The following is a 20,058-nucleotide window of genomic DNA, read 5'->3' on the forward strand; positions in this document are numbered from 1 at the left end:
AGGTCATATTGAACCCATTTCACTGTTCTAGATGAGGCCCTCTGCAATGAGTTCATTTCCTCAAAAGTAGAATTCAATTCAGTCCTTTAGTTAAAACTACAGTTACTCACTTACATCTGCTTGAGCCAAACTAGTTAATGAGTGTTTTATAATCCCATATAACCAATGTAAATCACATAATCTCAGATTCTCAAATAACAGATATTATCTCTCACACAGTCTCTTTCCTCTGAACTTTTGCAGTTATTGATGACCTGTATAACTTGGAGACAGAGCATCCTACCTGTCTAGAACAATTAAATGTCATCCAGTCCAGAATAATAATTCTGGTAAAGAGGTAAAGAACAGAACTCACCAGTCAATTCCAAAAGATATAGGCAAGGAAAGTCAAGACATTGAAGGAGAAGAGTAGAGATCCAGGTGGTATAATACCATAACAAGAAGAATGTTGTGGACTGAGACTGCAATTTCTATAAATATTATTGTTCTCTTCTAGTGGCTGATACATAAAACCTTAGTACCCTAGAGTTCCAGCTAGGCAACACAGTGTTAAATTTGAACAAAGGAAGATCTGAGTTCAAATTCCACTTATTAGCTATATGATCCTGAGCAAGTCATGTAACTCCTTTCAGCCTCAGTCTTCCTGCCTACCTATGAATGAAATCTTCCTCACAGGACTATTATAAGGGTCAAATGAGATAATCTAAGCATTTTGCAATATTTAAAAGGGCTACATAAATGCTAGTTATTATTATAATTTTTTATTAGGTTGAAAGGACCACATAAGTCATCTAACTCTCCTTGAACCATCCAAGAATTAACTCCACAACATCCCAGATGTAGTCAACTTGTCTTTGCTAGCACTTTCTCAGAGATGATGAGTTGACTTCCTATTAAGGTAGCATGTTTTAATTTCTGAACCACTCTGATATCTAGGAGGTTAAGCTCAATATGCCTTGATATTTAGGCTTTTCCATTCTGTACTTTCTTTAAAGCCTGATTTAGCTTTTAAAAATAATTCAATATATTTGAAACTCATAAAAGATAAAATGATAAAAATAAAAGTCACCACTTAACACTTTATAGTGCATAAGACATTTTGTTCACAAAAATCTATGAGCATAAGCACAGTTTGCCCATAGTTACATGTTTATCAAGGGACAAAGGTTAGCCTCAAGCCCAAACGATCTGACTGAGCTCAGCAATTCTGACTAAACAGAACTACTGGCTCTGTAGGTAGTGAGCTTATCATTCCTGAAAAGTTTCAAGGAAAAGAAGGCAAGGAAATAAAAATTACTATGTACCAGACACCGTGCTTTACAAATATTATCTCATGTTATCTTTACAATAATCTTATGAGGAATGCACTATTAATGATCCCCACTTTACGACTCAGGAAACTGAAGCAGTTTAAGTTAAGTGACTTGCCTTGCCCAGGACCACATAGCTACCTGAACTCACTTCTTCCTGAGTCCAAGCCCACTATCTATTCACTGCACCACCTAGCTAGCTGCTTCAGAGCCAAGTAGAGTATATTTTAAGGATATATTTTAGCATATAAGGATGTATGTTATAAAGGGTATTCATGATTCAGGTCAGAGGAAGGGTTATCTCAGATGATCTTTGAACCACTTTACAATTCCAAGATTCCAAGACTTTATGTATTAGTCATGGGAAAAGATGAGGAAATGGCACAGTCCAATCTTTTTCATGGACAGCTATAGCTGAAAGACACAACAAGAGACAGAAAAAATTCTGGTGGATTCAGAGAGTGGGGATCCATTCAGACAGCCAGTTAGCATAATGTGTAGAGTGTTGGACTTGAAGCTGGAAAGCTTGATTTCAAATCCTACCCTCAGACTGGATAGGTGACTCCAGGCAAGTCAGTGAACCTTTCTTAGGCCCACTTTCTTCATCTTTCAAATGGGAATAATAATAATAATAATAATAGCATCTACCTCTCAGAGTTATTTTGAGGATCAAATGAGCAGGGCCAAATGAGGATCCCATAATGATAGCTCGGAATTTTGATCAAATGATCAAACACAAATAGCTTTGCAAATCTTCAAATACTAGTTAAATGCTAGCTATTGATGTATTCAGCATTTAAACTAATAACAAGGAGTTCAGGCTTCCTTACTTGGAAAAAAGAATAAAGCAGGAGTCTGTAGGACATGGAATTAGAATACAGGAAAAAAGAAAAGCCTGGGGCCCTTATCTCTCCTAATGATGCTTCATTTAGCATGCCCTTGGCAACATCTGTGCACTAAACAGTCCATATCAGAACTCTAAGAAAACTGTAAGCTAACTCCCAAACTACAAGTGAATCTAGCACTCTATTCAGAAACAGTGTGCCAGATGTTAAAAATTAATCAGAACCCATAGAGCGAAGTCACCACCACTGGACTGCAACAGACTGGAAAAGAGGCCTAATTTGGAATAGATGCCAGAGGAGAAAAGCAATATCCAGTACTGCTGGTGGGAGTTTATGCTCTTAGACTTGGAGCTCAGAGCATGGTCTAGGAGAATCACAGAATCATGGAGTGGCAGAGTATATTTCAAAAAGAGAAAGCTCTTCCTTAACTTTGAGCTAAACATGCCAAAGCAAAGCATCTAGAACATATCTATTAATCTGGAAATGAGAAAAAATATGTAATTCAAAAGGGTAGAGCTCAGAATAATGAGTAGGACTTGTAGAAAGATTTAGTTATGAAGTCAGGAAAAACTTCCCAACAATTTGACTCATCCACAGAGTGGGCAGCTTTAGGAGAGAATGAATTCTCTGTCTCTGTAAGTAGACAAGCAGAGGCTGAATGATGTCTTGACAGGAATATTGTAGAAAGGGGATTTTGTGGAAGAAATTAAAGCAATAATTAGGTGCTAGTTTGCCCAACTGTATGCCAATAAATCTGATAATTTAAGTGAAATGGATGAAAACTTCCAAAAATGGATTCTTGAGTTGGATTAGATGGCTCCAGTCTTAGATTTTTATAATACTTCCTTCACAGAAGCTCACAGTTGGAAAGAATCCCTGAGGCCATCTATTCTATCCTCTACCCACATGGCATCTGTAGCTCTGGCATTGGGGGAGAGAGCATTTTAACCTCTAAGGAAAGTGCCTTTCTCCTCTGACATGGCAAGGAACTCAACCTGTGGTATCTATGTGGTATAATTTATACTGGTCTATTATATATTAAGGACTGAGCTAAATCTTTAGCAATAGTTGGTAATAACTGGCAAAGAGTGCAGCTCCTACTTCTGCCCTGACCCCTGACTTCCCCAACCCCAATCTGTCCAGGGAGAGACTCACTGACTCTGGGAATAAGAAATAAAGGAGAATTCAAGTGGGAGGCCAAGGATACTTAGGGAAAGAGAAATATTGAGTAAAGTGAGTAAAGGAGGAATTGATCCTAATAACAACTCTGGAAAATATTATTTACATGTTACCTATGAAGAGACATAGTAGATAATGTGCCAGCCCCGGAGTAAGGAGAACTCATTTTCTTAGTTCAGGTGCAGCGTCTGACACCTACAATCCACTCCAGTATTTTTGTCAAGAGAACCCCAAATGGGTCATGAAGAGTGGTGACTTGGCAAGGGTCACACAGCTGGTAAGTACCTGAGGGCAGATCTGACTCCAGACCCAGCGTATGATGAACATTGATAGTGATCAGCAAGACAGTTCAGCTCTACATGGCTGGTGTTGGGAAAATACAGACTTCCAAGACTGAAAGGTAATATAACCAACACCTAACCAAAATAAGACTCCTTTTTAAAAACAATATCCCTGACAGGTGGTCACATATTTAGCTTCTCTTTGATGTAGAACTCACTGACACTGGAGGCAGCCCATTTCACTTTTGGACAGCTCTTAATTGTTAGGAAATTTTCCCTTACATCTATCTTCTGTAACTTCTGTCCATTCCTCTAAATTCAGCTCTCTCTAGCCAAGCAGAACAAGGCTAATCCCTCTTTCACATGACATCCCTTCAAATATTTGAAGACAGCGATACAAGTAGAAGTGGAGGACATGGGTTAGAACTAGTCAGATGTGAGAAAATGGACAGAAGCAGCCAAGGCTGAAGAAGCTCTCTAAGTGGGAAGAAATCTAACCTCGCCACATTTGGGATGTAAATGTACTATTCAATAGATAGAGGGATGCATGTGGGGCAGGGTAAAGATAGGGCTCCTTGATCATTCCTCATGACATACTGAAAATCACTAAATAAAAACCAGGAGATAAAGGGACAAAACCCCCAAACGAACAAACAAACAAATAAATAAAAATTATAATTAATAAATAGTCCCAAACTCCCAGAGAATAGAGTTTTCCAGTCTCTCCTTCCATCCATCTGTCATCTGTTTTCTTTTGTTTTTAATCCATTCCACCTACAATCTCTTCCCTGAATCATAGAAGATCAAAACTAGAGGGAGTATGAAAGGATTTGTTGTAAAATTCAGATTTGAGCAGGAATTTTTGATATGAAATTCCTGAAAATTTCACATCAAGTCTTTGCTTCAATACCCCCAGTAAAGGAGAAGCCCAGATTTTCCATAAGATTCTACTGAACTATTGATGAAGCTAGGTAGCATTGTAAATATAACACTAGGTTTGGAGTCAGGAAAACCTAAATTCTAACCTTGTCTCAGATTCATACCAGCTGTGTAATGTATACAGAGCATAGGTTTTTTGTTTGTTTGTTTTTTTTTTTTTTTTTTTTGTTTTTTTGTTTTTACAACCAATTAACATTTATTAAGTCCTTACTATGTGTCAGGGAAGCTGGGTGATGCAGTGGATAGAATGTGGTTCAGGAATAAGGAAGACTCATATTTCTGAAGATTTCAAGTATGACCTCAGACACTAGCTCAGTTTGCCTCAGTTTCTTTATATGTAAAATGAGAAGAAAATGGTACACTACGCCAGTACCTCTGCCAAGAATGAAGTCTATTAAACAACAATAGCAATAACAACATCTCCTATGTGCCAGGCACTGTGCTAAATTCTAGGGATATAAAAAGGGGCAAAAGAGAATGCCTGTCCCAAGGAAGTTAATTTAATGGGGGAGGCAGCACACAAACAAATTTATAAAAAGCAAGCTACACATAGGATAAATAGGAAATAATTAAAGGGAGAGAGAAGGCAATAAGGAGATTAGATTTAATGTTCTCTAAGTCCCTTTCTGGCTCTAAACATGTAATCCTATAAACTCTGTTTTTTTAAAAAAAAATCTTATTATATCAGACTGAATCTTTCTTTCTGCAGCTTCCATTTTTCTCTCCAGTTCTCCCCTTCTGGGTCCATACTAAACACTAGTATAATTCTCTATCTGGGGACAAACCTTTTAAAATACTCAGCCATCCTGTTAACATCCATGATTTGTCTTCTCCAGCCTAAGCATCCCTAGATCCTTCAAATGAATCTCTTATGATTCCCTAAGAATCCTGGACATCTTGTCCTGGACAGTTGTAAATTGTCACTTGATTTCTTAATATATGGCACCCATAATTAAATGCAGTCTGATCAGTCAGTCTGATTAGAGTAAAAATCCAATCTGGACACTAATTCTCTCTGAATGAAGCCTAAGATTAAATGATAATTTTTTTGGTTGGAATTGTTGATTGCACTAATGAATGGATGGCATTCCCTGACACCTTTAGATTTTCCTCCCATAACATCCTATACTTAGGAAGCTGATTCCTTGAACCGAAATGTAATATTTTACAATTATCCTTATAATTTTATCTTACCAGATTCATTACATTCTTCTGCCCAGGGCTCCCTCCCTTACATCCAAAAGAGAAGACTGATCAAGGTGATTACTTACACAGCATGTGGTTCTTTAAATCGTCCAACCTGCTGTATCTGATACATGAGATCTCCACCATTCACATACTCCATCACAAAATACAGGCGATCCTGGCAAAATAATGGAAGAAACAGAAAAATTAGTGCTTTGGAGATCTTCAGGTCTGAATGAGAAAATTCAAACTTCTGTTCTACAAAAACCAAGAAATAGTGTGACTCTGGGCAGCGAGATGGTGCAGTGGAGAGAGCACTGGACCTGGAACCAGGGAGACTCATCTTTCTGAGTTCAAATCCAGGGTCAGATACTTACCAGCCGTGTGATCCTGGGCAAGTGACTTAACCCTGTTTGCCTCAGCATCTCATCTGTAAAAATGACTTGGAGAAGGAAATGACAAACCACTCCAGTGTCTTTGCCAAGAAAACCTCACAACAGAGTTAGGGACAGTCAAGCTTAACTGAAATGACTCAATTAACAGCCTCATCATGATCATGGATTTCTATGGCTTAGCATATAACATGCAAATAACAGAAAAGATGTTTTGTCAAAGGGAAAACTTTAGATGAGTCTTTAAGATTGCTACAGATTCCAAGAAGCAAAGTAAGGAAGGAGGGCATTCTAGGCTTGGTAGTCAGGCTGTGGAAAAAGGCATGGAGGTAGGAGATATAACACTGAATTTGAATAACAATTAGTGGTTTAGTGTGGATAGAACATGTAGAGGAATAATGGAAAATGACTATTGGGTAAGTAGGATAAGCTGAGTACAGATTTTAAGTATCCAATTGTATTTTAAGTACCAAAATGAGGAGTTTATATTTTACTGTTTGCCTTTTGCTCTTGAAGAGGACCATGACATCAGGGAAGGGATGCCATGACATCAAATGAATTTGATTTAAGTAGGAAGAGCTGTGCAGGGTCACCTGCCTCAATTTCCCCTCCAGAGCCATCTAAGTCCAGTGGCAAGACATAGATCAAGAGTGGGGATAGCCTTGTTTATAATGGGAAATCTAGGATTTTTAAAACTAAGGTCTTCAACAGATCTCAGTTTACTGTAGAGAAAGTAGCAGTGAATGAAACTTCTCGAGCAGAAACACAACCTCTTTACAAAAATTATTTTAAGAGAAGTGTGGAAGAGAGGAGAGAGACTGCCTATAGAGAAGCTAATTAGACTTTTATACTAATTTATGTGTGAAGTAATAAGCACCTACACTAGGTCAGTCGCCATGAAATAGGAGAGGAGACAGATTCAGAGGATACGTTAATTTACCTATAGCTCTTTAATTATGTCCCCTTACTTTGCAGCACCTTCCAGAACCTACTTGTTCTTGATTCAGGATTTTGTCTAGCTATATTTCTCAAATGCAAACTGCTACAAGGAAAGCATACTTCTATGTTTTCTATTTCCCAAGAAGTCTATTTGGGATTAGCCAGGACATGACAGGAAAAAGCTTGTCCGGGAAAAATAAAAGCACATTAAACAACGTTCGATGTCATTTTGACAACATAATTCTCAAAACGAGAAAAAAGTATAACCAAGGAAACTAATGGCCCGATCTAAAAGGCCAGTACTAACAATTTACATTCAAGAAGGGTTTTGAATTTCTGGAGAGCTTTCTACACAGCCAACATAAAGTTGAGTAATACAATAATCATTTATCTATAAAATACAGATAAGATGAGAAAATGGAGGCTCAAAAGAGAAGTGATTTGCCTATGGTATAGTATCATGGTTGCTAAGTTTTGGAGTCAAAACTTGAACTCAGGACTTCTGATTCTCCATCCAACAATCGTTCCATATTATGCTACCTCTCAGTTCTGATAAACCAATCTCTTTTCACTGGTGATTGATTGTAAGCTGGATTTGGGCACTGGAGTCTGGGTTTCCAGGTCCAAAGAAGGGATCATTTAAAGAAAAATTAACTGAAACCACCTAAGTGGAATTAGCATCTGTCCAGCCTCAAAACCTTGGATAAAGTCCAAAGGCTTCCACTCCGAAAACTTAGGTTTCCTTAATGAATTTTTCTCAGGTCATTAGCCATGATAATATAGTGCTCATTAGAGGCTTTTACTAATGCATACCCACTCCTCTGCGACTCCTTTAATGGACGACTCATGCTCTCTGGGTCAGTTAATGCATGGCCATTCTGGATCTGCAGAAGGTCCCATGTGAATATGTGTTCAGACTTATCTGGGGGTTGGGAAGTTCTGCAAAGCTTTGTAAATTTGAATTTTATTCTACAATAGAATCAGTTCACATCCCTATTATTAGTCAGTACCACCAGACCCTAGCCTCAGAAACTTGGATTCATCCTTGACTGTACCCTCTCCCTTGCCTATCTATAAGTCACCACATTCTGTTAATTGTACTTATGCAGTATCTCATACAATGACCCTTCCTTTCTTTTCTACAATGACCAGCTTCATCCAGGACTACATCAGCTTATAAGTGGGCTGGTTCAGTAGTCTCCTCACTTCTATTCCTTTCCACCTGCACACAGATTAATTTTTCCAAAAACCTAATTCTGTCCCATTCCCTGGCTAAAAGACTCTTTCTGTCTACTTAATACACATTGTTTTATCTCCCTAGTCTGGCATTCAAAGCTCTCCATAATTTTCCTTCACATTTTATTTCTGATCTTATTTCTTGCTACTCCTCCACCCTAGATTCCAATAAAAACTGATTTGAATATCTTTTTCTGAACATAACTTCATATTTCCCTACATTTATGCTCTTTTTGTTATCTCTGGATTGCTTATAGCCTCATTCATTCTTTTTTTCATCAGTGATGCATGATTTCAGCTGTTCCTGGCAAATAACACGGACTGCAAATCTTTCTATGGTTCAAGTTTCTATAACCGAAAAAGTCAATATTCTGCAACCAGTATGATTGCGGAGCTCTCTGAACTCAGCTAGGCTTGTTCTCAGACTATATACACCCCATGCATTTCCTGTAAATATTGTCCTTTGGACATTGTAAATGCTTTAGCATTCCATCCATTCACCTATTCACCCATTCATTTTAAATGCCATTTCCTCTAGGAATCTTTTTTAAAAATATCTATCCTCACTCACAATAAATACTGTTTCAATCAAATTCAATTCATATTAATTACAAAAAATATGCAGAGCTCATACAAAATGAAAAAGATACAATTTTCTCAAGTCTCTTCCCTCAAGGAACTTACATTCTATGGGGTAAAAATAACAATATCATATGAACACATACACAAAGAATGTATGACTCTATCAGTCCTGGGAACTTTATATTTAATTAATAGGAATCAAATTATAGTTAAGTTTAAAGGCAAAGCTTTGTCTTTCTTCCTAGAGGCAAAAGGGAGCCACTGACAGCTTTTGAGCAGATGAGTGATTGCATCACCCCTATCCCTTAATAAAATAATTTTGGCCAGTGAAAGAAGGATGAATTAGATAATGGAATAAAAACTGGAATCTAAGAGATCAATCAAGAAGTTATTATAATAGTCTAGGCAAAAAAAAAAAAGAACTTGGAGTGATGGCTATGTAAGTAGAGAGAAAAGCAATGATAGAAGAAATGTTATATAAATAGAATTGACAAGATTTGACAAACGGCTTTTTGAGGGAAGTTATTATAATAGTCCAGGCAAAAAAAGGGGAACTTAGAGTTATGGCTATATAAGTGGAGAGAAAGGCAATGATAGAAGAAATGTTGTATAAATAGAATCGACAAGATTTGACAAATGGTTATATGAGGGAAAGGATAAAGGAAGAATCAAAAATGACTATGAAGATAAGACCCTAGGTATCTGGAAGAATGATGCTGTGGCTCTATACAAATAGAAAAGTTTGAAGGAAATGATTTTTTTCTTCTGAGTAGACAAGGTAGAGATAACACATTAGGCTTCGGGCATCTTGAACTTGAGATGTCAATGGGGCAACTAGGTGGAGTGTCATTCAGGAAATTAGAACTAAGGGACTGAGGTTCACAGGAAAAAATATATCTTATTGTCATCTGCATAAACATGGTATTTGAACTCAAAGTAGAAATGATATTACCATGGGGGAAAAGGATAAAGAAAAATGAGAGACGGACCCAGCAAAAGGACTAAGGAGACATCTATGATTAGAAGTTCAATGGATTTTTGTTGTTCATCTTTCACTTTCGAAGAGAATCAATGACATCCCAGGGCGATGTTTTGACTCGTGTGTGAAATAGATTTAAGTTAGGCAGAGTTGCTCAAAGTTGTCAGCTTTACTCTTTCTCCCAGACTCATCTGATGGCAGGACAAAAGTCAAGATGGCTGATGATGACCTGGGATACAATGGATGACCTTGGCTCAGTCTGACCAAGCTCAGAGCATCCACAGCACTTCTTCAGTTACCTCCATGGCTGCTGGAACAAATGTTTTCATGCTCCTTGTCCACTGGGGGAAGTCTTCATGTGCTTGAGTTAGAAATTTTCAAACTCACTAGTGGGTTGGAGACCCTTCAGTTAGTTACCTCGCACCTGGTTTGGCACTGGCTGCCGAGGTTTACTAGGGTGTGGACAGGACATGTGCTAGTTTCTTGGAGTCACAGGTGTTGCTTTAATGGATAAGTACCCATCAAAGAACACTGGAGAGTTGATAGGTGGGAAAGAACAAGTAGAAGTCGAGGGAGCAGAAAATAGCTGAGAAGAGAGTATATTTCAAAAGCTCCAGAGTTCAAGGAGGATGGAGATGGAGAGGAGGCCATCATTGAATCTAGGTGTGAAGAGATATCTTTTTGCAAAGGAAAGCCGTTTCAGTACAGAGCAGAGTGAGAAACCAGATTTCAAATGGAATGAAACTGAGTGGGCAGTGGAAATATAGAGACAGAGTATTAACATCCTCCCTGACTCCCATCCTGGGAACTTGTCAATAAAAGATGGCAAAGGTAGAAGATAATATGTTGGGCATCAGGTAGCATTTTGTTTGTACCTCTCTTACGTACTTGTAGATTATCTTGTATTATTTTTGCCTTTCTGTAAGATAATCCTTTACTTGAATGTGAGCTCCAGAAGGGCGGATAATGGATATTTTCTAAAATCTGTATTTCCCAGCACCCACTACACTGATCCACACACAGGAGCTGCTTAATACATATTTCATGAATGTTAACTCATTCAAATGTCCATTCCATTCAATAAAGCAGATAATTATTAAGTGCTTATTATGGGAAAGACACTGTGATTTAGACTATGAATATAAAAACAGTGATATCCCAGACCTGGCTTTCAAATAGCTTATAATCTAATAGAGGAATTAACATTTGCTCAAATAACTAAGATAAGAGTGTGAGATGAGGGCAAATTAGAAGACCAGGGAAAGAGTCATGAAAAATTTAAGGGAAGAGATCACTTTTCACCTTTGAGGTCTGTTTTGTAATTTGATTAACCTTTCTAAAAGAGGTAACACTCAAGTCAAGCCTTTGAAGGGAGGGAAGGACTTCAGCAGATGGAGGTGGAGGCTGAAAGAAGTCTATTCCAAGCATAAACAAAAGCATCAAGATAGAAAAGAGTAGGATGAGAACTGGGGGACAGAAAGTAGTCTTGTTTGGCTAGAACATAGAATATGTGAAGAGGAGTATATGAGATAAAGGAGGAAAGGTGGGCTGCAGTTAGATTTTGGAGGCCTTGAATGCCAGGCAGGAATAGGAGTGCATATTTTATTCATTAGGCCATGGGAAGTTAGGGAAAGTTTTGAGGTGAATCTAGTAGTGTGGCAGACATGCTAATTTTTCATGGGTTCTTAATTTGGGACACACATAATCCTAGAGGGCAGGAGAATATTATTTATTTGAAAATAATGGAGAATATTTATTTGAACGTGTTCTGATAGACATTTAATAAATTTATTGTGTGAAAATATTATGTACTCAATAGTTTTCTTTATGGAAAATTAATCCTTCTTTTTATGTGCATTTGCACAGTGAAATTTATTTCCTTTGATATTAAATATGAAGTAGAAGAAGGTTTCCTGAAAGCCAAAAAGTATAACAGGAAGAGTTGAAACATCTGTCATAATGTACTGAAAACACCAAATCAATGGCCAGGAACATGAGTGTCAAACTGGCATGGAACCAAGAAGAGTCTAGGATGATGAGGGAACTTAAAATTATATGACATGAGTCAATTGAAGAAACTAGGATTATTTATCCTAGAGAAGACTAAGGATAGGGAACATTCATTGATAACAATAGCAAAACATGTTACTTAGATTATTTCATTTGAGATAATAATGATAATAATGAGTGCCCTGTAAAAGTAGGCACTAGAGACATTAATCATGTCTATTTTGCAGGTAATTTTTCTAAGTCTCACTTTCCTTCAGTGACTTGCTTGGGGGCCCAAATCACACCAGAGATGTGATTTGAACCACTAGCTTCTCCAAACTCTAAGCCCCAAACTCTTTGTACTATGAGTTCCCTTTCACACTATTATTTTAACAATCATAAAAATTTTGCTTAAGGTTGGAAGCTAACATACCAGATAATAAAACTGGGGTTCCAAAGAGATTTCAATATGTTGTAATAATGACTTAAAACTTATCAGATTAATAATAATGATGATGATAATTAAACACATTCTTATTTTTACTTAATCTTGTTACAAATTTTGTGTAAAGAGTCTTTTGTGAAAGAGCCATCATAGCGATTATTATCCCCATTTTACAAACAGAGAAATTAAGGCTAGAGAAGTGCTAAATGATTATCAAACAGCTAATAGTTGTTAGAGGTAGTATTTGAACCAAGGTCTCCTCTGATGCTAGATCCAACATTATCTACCTTATATAATCATGTTACCACATTGTAATGTCTTAAAATTAACATCAGTGGGGAAAATCAATTGCACATGTAGAGTGTGGAGGTAGTATGAGGAGAAAATAATTCCTATGAAAAGGATTGAGAGGTTTTTAGTGAGTTGAAAGCTCAATATGAGCCCTGAGTATGACATAGCTGCTAAAATGCCTAATGCAATTATACATGGCATTAACAAAAGTATAAAACCCTGAAGAAGGAAAGCTATAATCTAATTACAAACAGCCTTGATCAGAATAAATTTGGAGTTTGGTATTCACTCTAGGTGACACATTTTAAAAGGCATGTTGACAAGCTATGGTACACGTGGAAGACAGTGGTAATCAGGTTGGTGAAGTGACTAAAAATCCTGACATTCAGAAATCACTTGAAGGTACCAAAGTATTGGGCTTGGAAAAAAGTAAACTTTTAGGAAGCATGTAGGTGGAGAAAGTGCTAGACCTAAAGTAAGGAAAATTCATCTTTTTGAGTTCAAATCTGTCCTTAGATAATTACTAATTGTGTGTCTTAATCCAATATGCCTAAGTTTTCTCATTTGTAAAATGAGTTGGATATGGCAAAGTGCTCTGGTATCTCCATCAAGAAAACCCCAAATAGAGTCATAAAGATCTGGACATGACTTAAAATGATTTAACAACAAGACTTTGAGGGAATATGATGACAATTTAAAAATATTCAAATGATTGTTATGTGGAAGGAAGATTCAATTTGTGCTCCTTAGGCTAAGGAAGAGAACTGTCTAACAGTTAATGCTGTAAAAATGGAATGGCCAGCTTTGGTAGGAAGGGAGTTGTCCATCAATGGAGATATTTATGTAGTAGTGGAAGAAAACTCGTGACACTGTTGTATTCAAGGGATTTGTGGTGCACCTGATGACCGCTGAAGGCTTGTACAACTTTAAGTTTCTGATTGGCTGATTCTATGATATTTTTCCAGCTATACTCTCTTAATTATTTCATCTTTTCTAACCCCAATGCAATCTGACATTTACCTCTTTTGACTTTAAGTTTATGTGAAATTATAAAAATAAATTGCCAGCACTGCCCTTACTCCTGAAACCTGGTAGCTCAGATCTCACAGAGCAGCTTAATAGGAAGAACAATATGGCAGCTCACACCACTTGGGTGACTTGAAAATTCCTAATTATAATCCTTTCAGTGAGGTGAAAGACCTCCAAACTTTATCACCTGCTCTGCCACTGGATTCTCATTTTATCTAGGACTTACCACCATCCCTGTCATTATGCCCTCCATATCCTTGGTAGCTCCCATTTAACCTACTGACAATGCCCTTAAAATTGCTGAAATTTGCCCAATTGATGCATGCTTGGGAGGTCAAGATCTTTCCATTCATCCATCCTCATATTAAAATGGAGCACTTTGAGTGCAGCAAGATGAGAGGGATCATCTTGCTTTTCTTTATGGGTATCACTAGTAGTTAGCATGTAATCATTTCCCTCCATTCTTCACTCAGTTTTTCATTCTTTTGTTCAATAAAATTATTTCACTGGATACAAGGATGCATACCCCAGCTACCAGGGAAGCTAAGGGCTAATTGATATGTTGGTCTTAGGAGTTCTGAGCTGTAATGGGCTATGTCAAATAAGGGTTGCACTAAATTTGGCATTAATTTGGTGAATATCTAGGAATAGCAAACAGGGTACCTCCAGGTTGTTGAAGGAGAACTCATCCAGGATAGAAACAAAGTAGAGTAAAGCTTCTATGACAATCAATAATTAGATCTGTGCATAAAATCTGTACTTTTAGTCTGGCAAGATTGACTCTGTTTTAAAAAAATAAATGAATAATGCTACCTTTCCCCACCTATTCCTCTGCCACTTGCCTAGCAGTCACTTCCTCAGTTTTTTTCTCAATCTTTATCCTGTAATTTTTTCCAAAAACTCCCTCCCCTCATCTTTGATAGTTTATGATCCTATCACCCCTCACTTCTATAACAGGGCCTCCTAGCAGTCTTTCTTGGTTTCTGTTGCTGTTTCCATTCCATAATTTCCTTTTTGTCTCCTTTCACTCTCCTTCCCTTTAAATATGAGCAATGCTCACAGCTCAGTCTTTGATCCCCTGTTCTTCTACTTCCTTCTTCCTCCCACTAAGAATACATCACAAATTGCTTGGCTTTGCTTGCCAAATATGTATAGAAGGTTTTTAAGCCTGATATTTAAAGGTTTTAAGGAAACCTTTCATTACCACTCTAGCCTGATGTCTCAATTGGTCAATTCATATGTCCCACCAATAGCTAAAATATATTGGGAAAAACTGAATAATTATTCCAATGAATCATCTTTCTGAGCTCACTATCCTTTTTCTATCAATGGCATTCATTATTCTATGCAAAGGTTACTCATTTCTCAAATTGTCCATTTTGTTCCTTTTCTTTCAGAACAACTCAGAATCCAAACTACAGAAATAGCACTCTAGCTGCAACTTTTACCAATAATCTGTCCCCATTCCATGCCAATCTGGATTCTAAATAATAGAAAAAAACCTTCAAACATTATTTTGTCCTTGTTACTCCATTTTTATAAATCTGCTTAAACTTTCTATCACCCCCAATGTTTCACCATGGTCTTCAAGGCCTTCTCTATTCAACCTTTATTTCCTTCTCACTTTTTCCCACGGATTCTTAAATTTGGTCTAACAAGCCTGTTTGGTGACTCCTTCACCTGGCTTCCATTTTTGGATAGACCATTCACCTTTCCTGGAATGTTGTCCTACTTCTTTTTTATCAATCACATCTTATTCTGAATTTATTTCTTTCCCCAAACTCTACCTACTTCAAATCATTTTATTACTCTGCTCCTTTAGAAGCTCACACAGTTTACATTTTATTAAATTGTTCATTTTTAGGTTTTTAGTTATTGCTTTTATGTTTTATGTTTGTAGTGTCTCCTCAATTTGAATCAATTAAGCTGAAGGACAGGAATTAAAATGTTATTTCTTTTTCATCCCATAAAAAGATTAAAACAATTTTTCACAAATATTCATGTTCATTCATCTATTCATTGATTAATTCAAAAAATAGGTACTGATCACCCATAACATCTAAGGCACAGTTGTGGAGAACACAGAATGAGTAAAAGAAAGCCACCATCCTTAAAGAGCTTACACTCTAGCAGGAGAAATTAAGGCATACAAAAATAACTAAAATTACAAGGTTCACATCTTGTCTTGTCTAATTGCCACAGTAGACATATAACTGTCATTTTCTTGTATTACTTTGTCTTAAGAAGTTTTCTAGTCACAATATAGGTGAGCACAGGATTAAGAGTTGAATTTTCACTCTTACATTAACTGGTTGTGTGTGTCTTGGGCAAAATATTATATTATCTTAGTAAGTCATATTATCTTAGTAAAGCTCCATTTTCTCATGTGGAAAAAAAAGATGAGTAGATCAGATGACTGCCTTTCAACTCTAGCCTTCCAAAATCTAACATATCCCCTTGACATAACAAAAAGGCAGTGGAGGAAGCTAAATATTTTGCCCCTATTTACAGAGTGCAGGTCATATAAGGATAAATGATCTGTCAAAAGGTCACAATGCAACAAGCCAGCAGTAGAATGAAGACTACAACCCTGGTCTCCTGACTCTTGGCCCAGAATTCTTTGGGTACTTGGTTGAAAACAGGACTAAAAATACCACTTGTCTTCGCCTCACTTTGAAAAACTAAAACACTTGCTTTTAAAAATTATTTTTAAAATGAGCAGATGGCACCTGCCACAAGAAAAGAAGAAAGTAAATGAGTGCTGTTGATAGAAGAAAAGATTTCACTTGGGTATTCTGAAAATCTCAACCCAACCCATTATGCAGATATCCATGAATCAAGATGTTCTAGGGGCATATTCCATTTCTGAGTAAGAATTCAAACAAAGCTCATATTCCACGCTCGGTCAGTCATCAAGCATTTTAAAGTATTGCCTTCAACAAGCACTTACCATTCTGTGCCAGTCACAGAGCTAAGGACCAAGGATACTAAAAATGTATTCCTGGCCTTCAAGTGTGAAAATATGGAAATTAATAGTCTCTATGTAGTTCTATACCTTTTAAAAAACATACTGAGACATTACATTTAATCAGCAAATATTCATTAAGAACCTAATATGTGTCAGGGCCCATCCCAGATCCCCAAAATACAAAGATAAAAGCAAAAGTCCCTTTCTTCAAAGAAAGAAGGGGACAACATGTATATGAATAACAATATAAATTTAAAAAACCCACAGGGAAAAATATACAAAATAGTCTGAGAGAAAGGAGGAGAGAGGTAGAAATTATTAGCATTTAGGAAAAAGGGCAAAATTCTTCTGCAGGAGGCAGTGTTTGAACTAAGTCATGATAGAAACTAGATGTTTCAAGGAGGTAAACATGAGAAAGGAGTAAATTTAAGTACAGGAGATATAGTAAGCGCAATGGCACAGAAACAAAAGATAGACTGTCAAAAGAAACAATGAGAAGGTGAATTTGGCTAGACCACAGTGAAATGGAGTAATGTGCAAGAAGGCTGGAAAGTTTGGGTTTTGGAGAGCTTTGAATGCCAAACAGAGCAATTTCTCCTTAAATGAAAGAGAAAACCACTGGAACTTACTGAGTTGGGAGGGGAGGTCAGCTCTATGCTGTAGAAAAATCATTGGCAACTTTTTGGAGGACTGATTACAGTATAAATCAATATGAAGTAGGGAGAATAATTGGAATATATGAAGTTGAAGGCCATTTCCATAGTCTAGGCAAGAATCAACGAGGACCTGAATATAGCTCAGACTTAAGTGAGGCTGTATAAATGGTAAGAAAGAGATAGAAATTGGAGATTTTGTGGAGGATAGACAAAGTGAGATTTACCAACTAATTGGATTTGGGGTACAGTGAGTGAGATTTAAGGGTCAAAATAACACTAAGATTGTGAACCTGGGAGATGAAGTCAGATCAAGCCAATAAGCATTTATTAAGAATTCAGAACTATGTGCTAGTCCCTATTCTTATATGGAAACAACTGTACATACATCACATATGCATGTATTACATATAGTACATATATATTAGTACAAATTGGAAAAAAAAAAGTAGAATTGGTTGGAAGAGGAGAAACAAGACCAAATGATGGTATTCTCAAAAGGAACACGGAAACTTAAGACAGGAGAAAATTTTAGAGAAAAATGAGTTATGTTTTAAATAAACTGAGTTTGAGATGCAAATGAGACATCTAATTCAAATTTTCAATCTGAACTTAGTTAGAAATGGAAGTGGAGAAAAGGCCTGGGGCTGGATGTGTAAATTCAAGAGTTATCCGTACAGAGATGATAGTTAAACCCAGGTATGTTTAACAACTGGTCCTCCAAAAATGAAATAGTGATACAATTTAAAGTTTAATCTTTGTTATTAACATTTTTCATCAATTTAAAAAATCTAAACAATCAACAAAACATGAATAGTTGCATTTGTTGATTTCTGAAGTGAAAATGTTCACATTGAAAATTAGATGGATGCCCATCAGTTGGAGAATGGCTGAGTAAGTTATGGAATATGAATGTTATGGAATATTACTGTTCTATAAGAAACAGTCAGGAGGATGATTTTAGAGAGACCTGGAGAGACTTACATGAACTGATGCTAAGTGAAGTAAGCAGAACCAGGAGATCATTGTACACAGACTATATGATGATCAATTCTGATGGACATAGTTCTTTTCAACAATGAGGTGATTCAGGCCAGCTCCAATAGACTTGTGATGAGATCTGCATCCTGAGAGAGGACCATGGGGACTGAATGTGAATCACAACATAGTATTTTCACTTTTTTTGTTGTTTGCTTGCTTTTTGTATTTTTTCATTTTTTTCCTTTTTGATCTGATTTTTCTTGTGCAGCATGATAATTGTGGAAATATGTATAGAAGAATTGTACATCTTTAACATATATTGGATTGCTTGCTATCTAAGGGAGGGGAATGAGAGGAAGGGAGGGAGAAAAATTTGGTGCATAAGGTTTTGCAAGGGTGAATGTTAAAAACTATCTGCATATATGTTGAAAATAAAAAGCTATTATTAAAAAAATTGGACAACTGAATGGGCTGTCTCAAGTTAATTTGAGCTGGTTCTAGCAGCTCTCTAGGTAACCATAGGAGTTGATGAGGTCATCAAACAAAAGGGTTTAAAGAGGAAAGAGAAGAAAATTCAGGACAGAGACTTCAAAAAATCCATAAGTAGATGTGATATGAATTATAAACAAAGATGGAGAAAGAATGGTCAAAAAGGTTATTACTTGTTCTTCTCGAAGACCATGTCATCAGGAAGGTGATGACATGATTTGCAAATGAATATGATTTAAGTGAGGTAGGTTTGTACAAAGTTACCAGCCTCACTCTGTCTTCTAGAGCTACCTGGGTCCAGTGGTCAAATATGGATCAGGATGACTAGAGATAGTCCTGGATGCATTAGAAGAACTTGGCCTTTTTTAAGCTAAAGTTCCAGGTCTCAGGTTGATTGAGCAACTCCCATTCAGTGAATGAGGCTAGGTAAGAAATGAGAAAAAATAGCCTCTTTTAGCTAGTCAAAAAAATTAATCTGGGAAGTAAAGATGCTCAGTGTTTCTGGTCAAAACAGAAACAATCACTAATCACACTCACTCTGAATCATTAGCACAAAAACAAAGACCAAGTAAGACTTGGACTGGGACCTACTGTTGGCCAAGCAATGAGAACCAGAGTGATTTGAGTTTAAGGCAAGATTCTTTTTTTTTTTTTTTTTTTTTTTTTTTTTTTTTTTTTTAATTAAATTTAAAGCTTTTTATTTTCAAAACATATGCATGGATAATTTGACAACACTGATCCTTGCACAGCCTTGTGTTTCATATTTTCCCCTTTCCTCCCATCCCCTCTTCTAGATGGCAAGCAATACAATATATGTTAGACATGTTAAAATATATGTTAAATCCAATATGTATACAATTATCTTGCTGCACAAGAAAAATCAGATCAAAAAGGAAAGAAAATGAATAAGAAAAATGCAAGCAAACAACAACAAAAATGAGAATGTTATATTGTGATTCACACTCAGTTCCCACAGCCCTCTCTTTGGGTGTAGATGGCTCTCTTCATTACAAGGTCATTGGAACTGGTCTCAAACATCTCATTGTTAGAAAGAGCCATATCCATCAGAATTGATCATCATATAGTCTTGTTGTTGCTCTGTACAATTTTCTCCTGGTCCTGCTCATTTCACTCAGCATCAGTTCATGTAAGTCTCTCCAGGTCTTTCTGAAATCATCCTGCTAATCATTTCTTATAGAATAATAATATTCCATAACCTTCATATACCATAGTTTATTTAGCCATTCTCCAGCTGATGGGCATCCACTCAGTTTCCAGTTTCTGGCCACTATGAAAAGACAGTAAGGCAAGATTCTTAAAGAAATGTAGTCTGTATGCTCCAAGCT

General features: G+C 36.7%; 1 protein-coding gene across 3 annotated transcripts in view; it reads right to left on the reverse strand.

Annotated features, from left to right (window-relative positions):
- PRKCB (protein kinase C beta) overlaps positions 1-20,058 on the reverse strand; it is a 629,528-nt gene that overhangs the window by 153,853 nt on the left and 455,617 nt on the right. For all 3 annotated transcript variants that reach the window (XM_074280025.1, XM_074280027.1, XM_074280026.1), the window contains one exon: positions 5,826-5,917. In XM_074280025.1, the coding sequence (XP_074136126.1) occupies positions 5,826-5,917 (92 nt within the window). The remainder of the gene's footprint in view (positions 1-5,825; positions 5,918-20,058) is intronic.

Source organism: Sminthopsis crassicaudata, chromosome 1 (assembly GCF_048593235.1).
Source record: "Sminthopsis crassicaudata isolate SCR6 chromosome 1, ASM4859323v1, whole genome shotgun sequence".
NCBI lineage: Eukaryota > Metazoa > Chordata > Mammalia > Dasyuromorphia > Dasyuridae > Sminthopsis > Sminthopsis crassicaudata.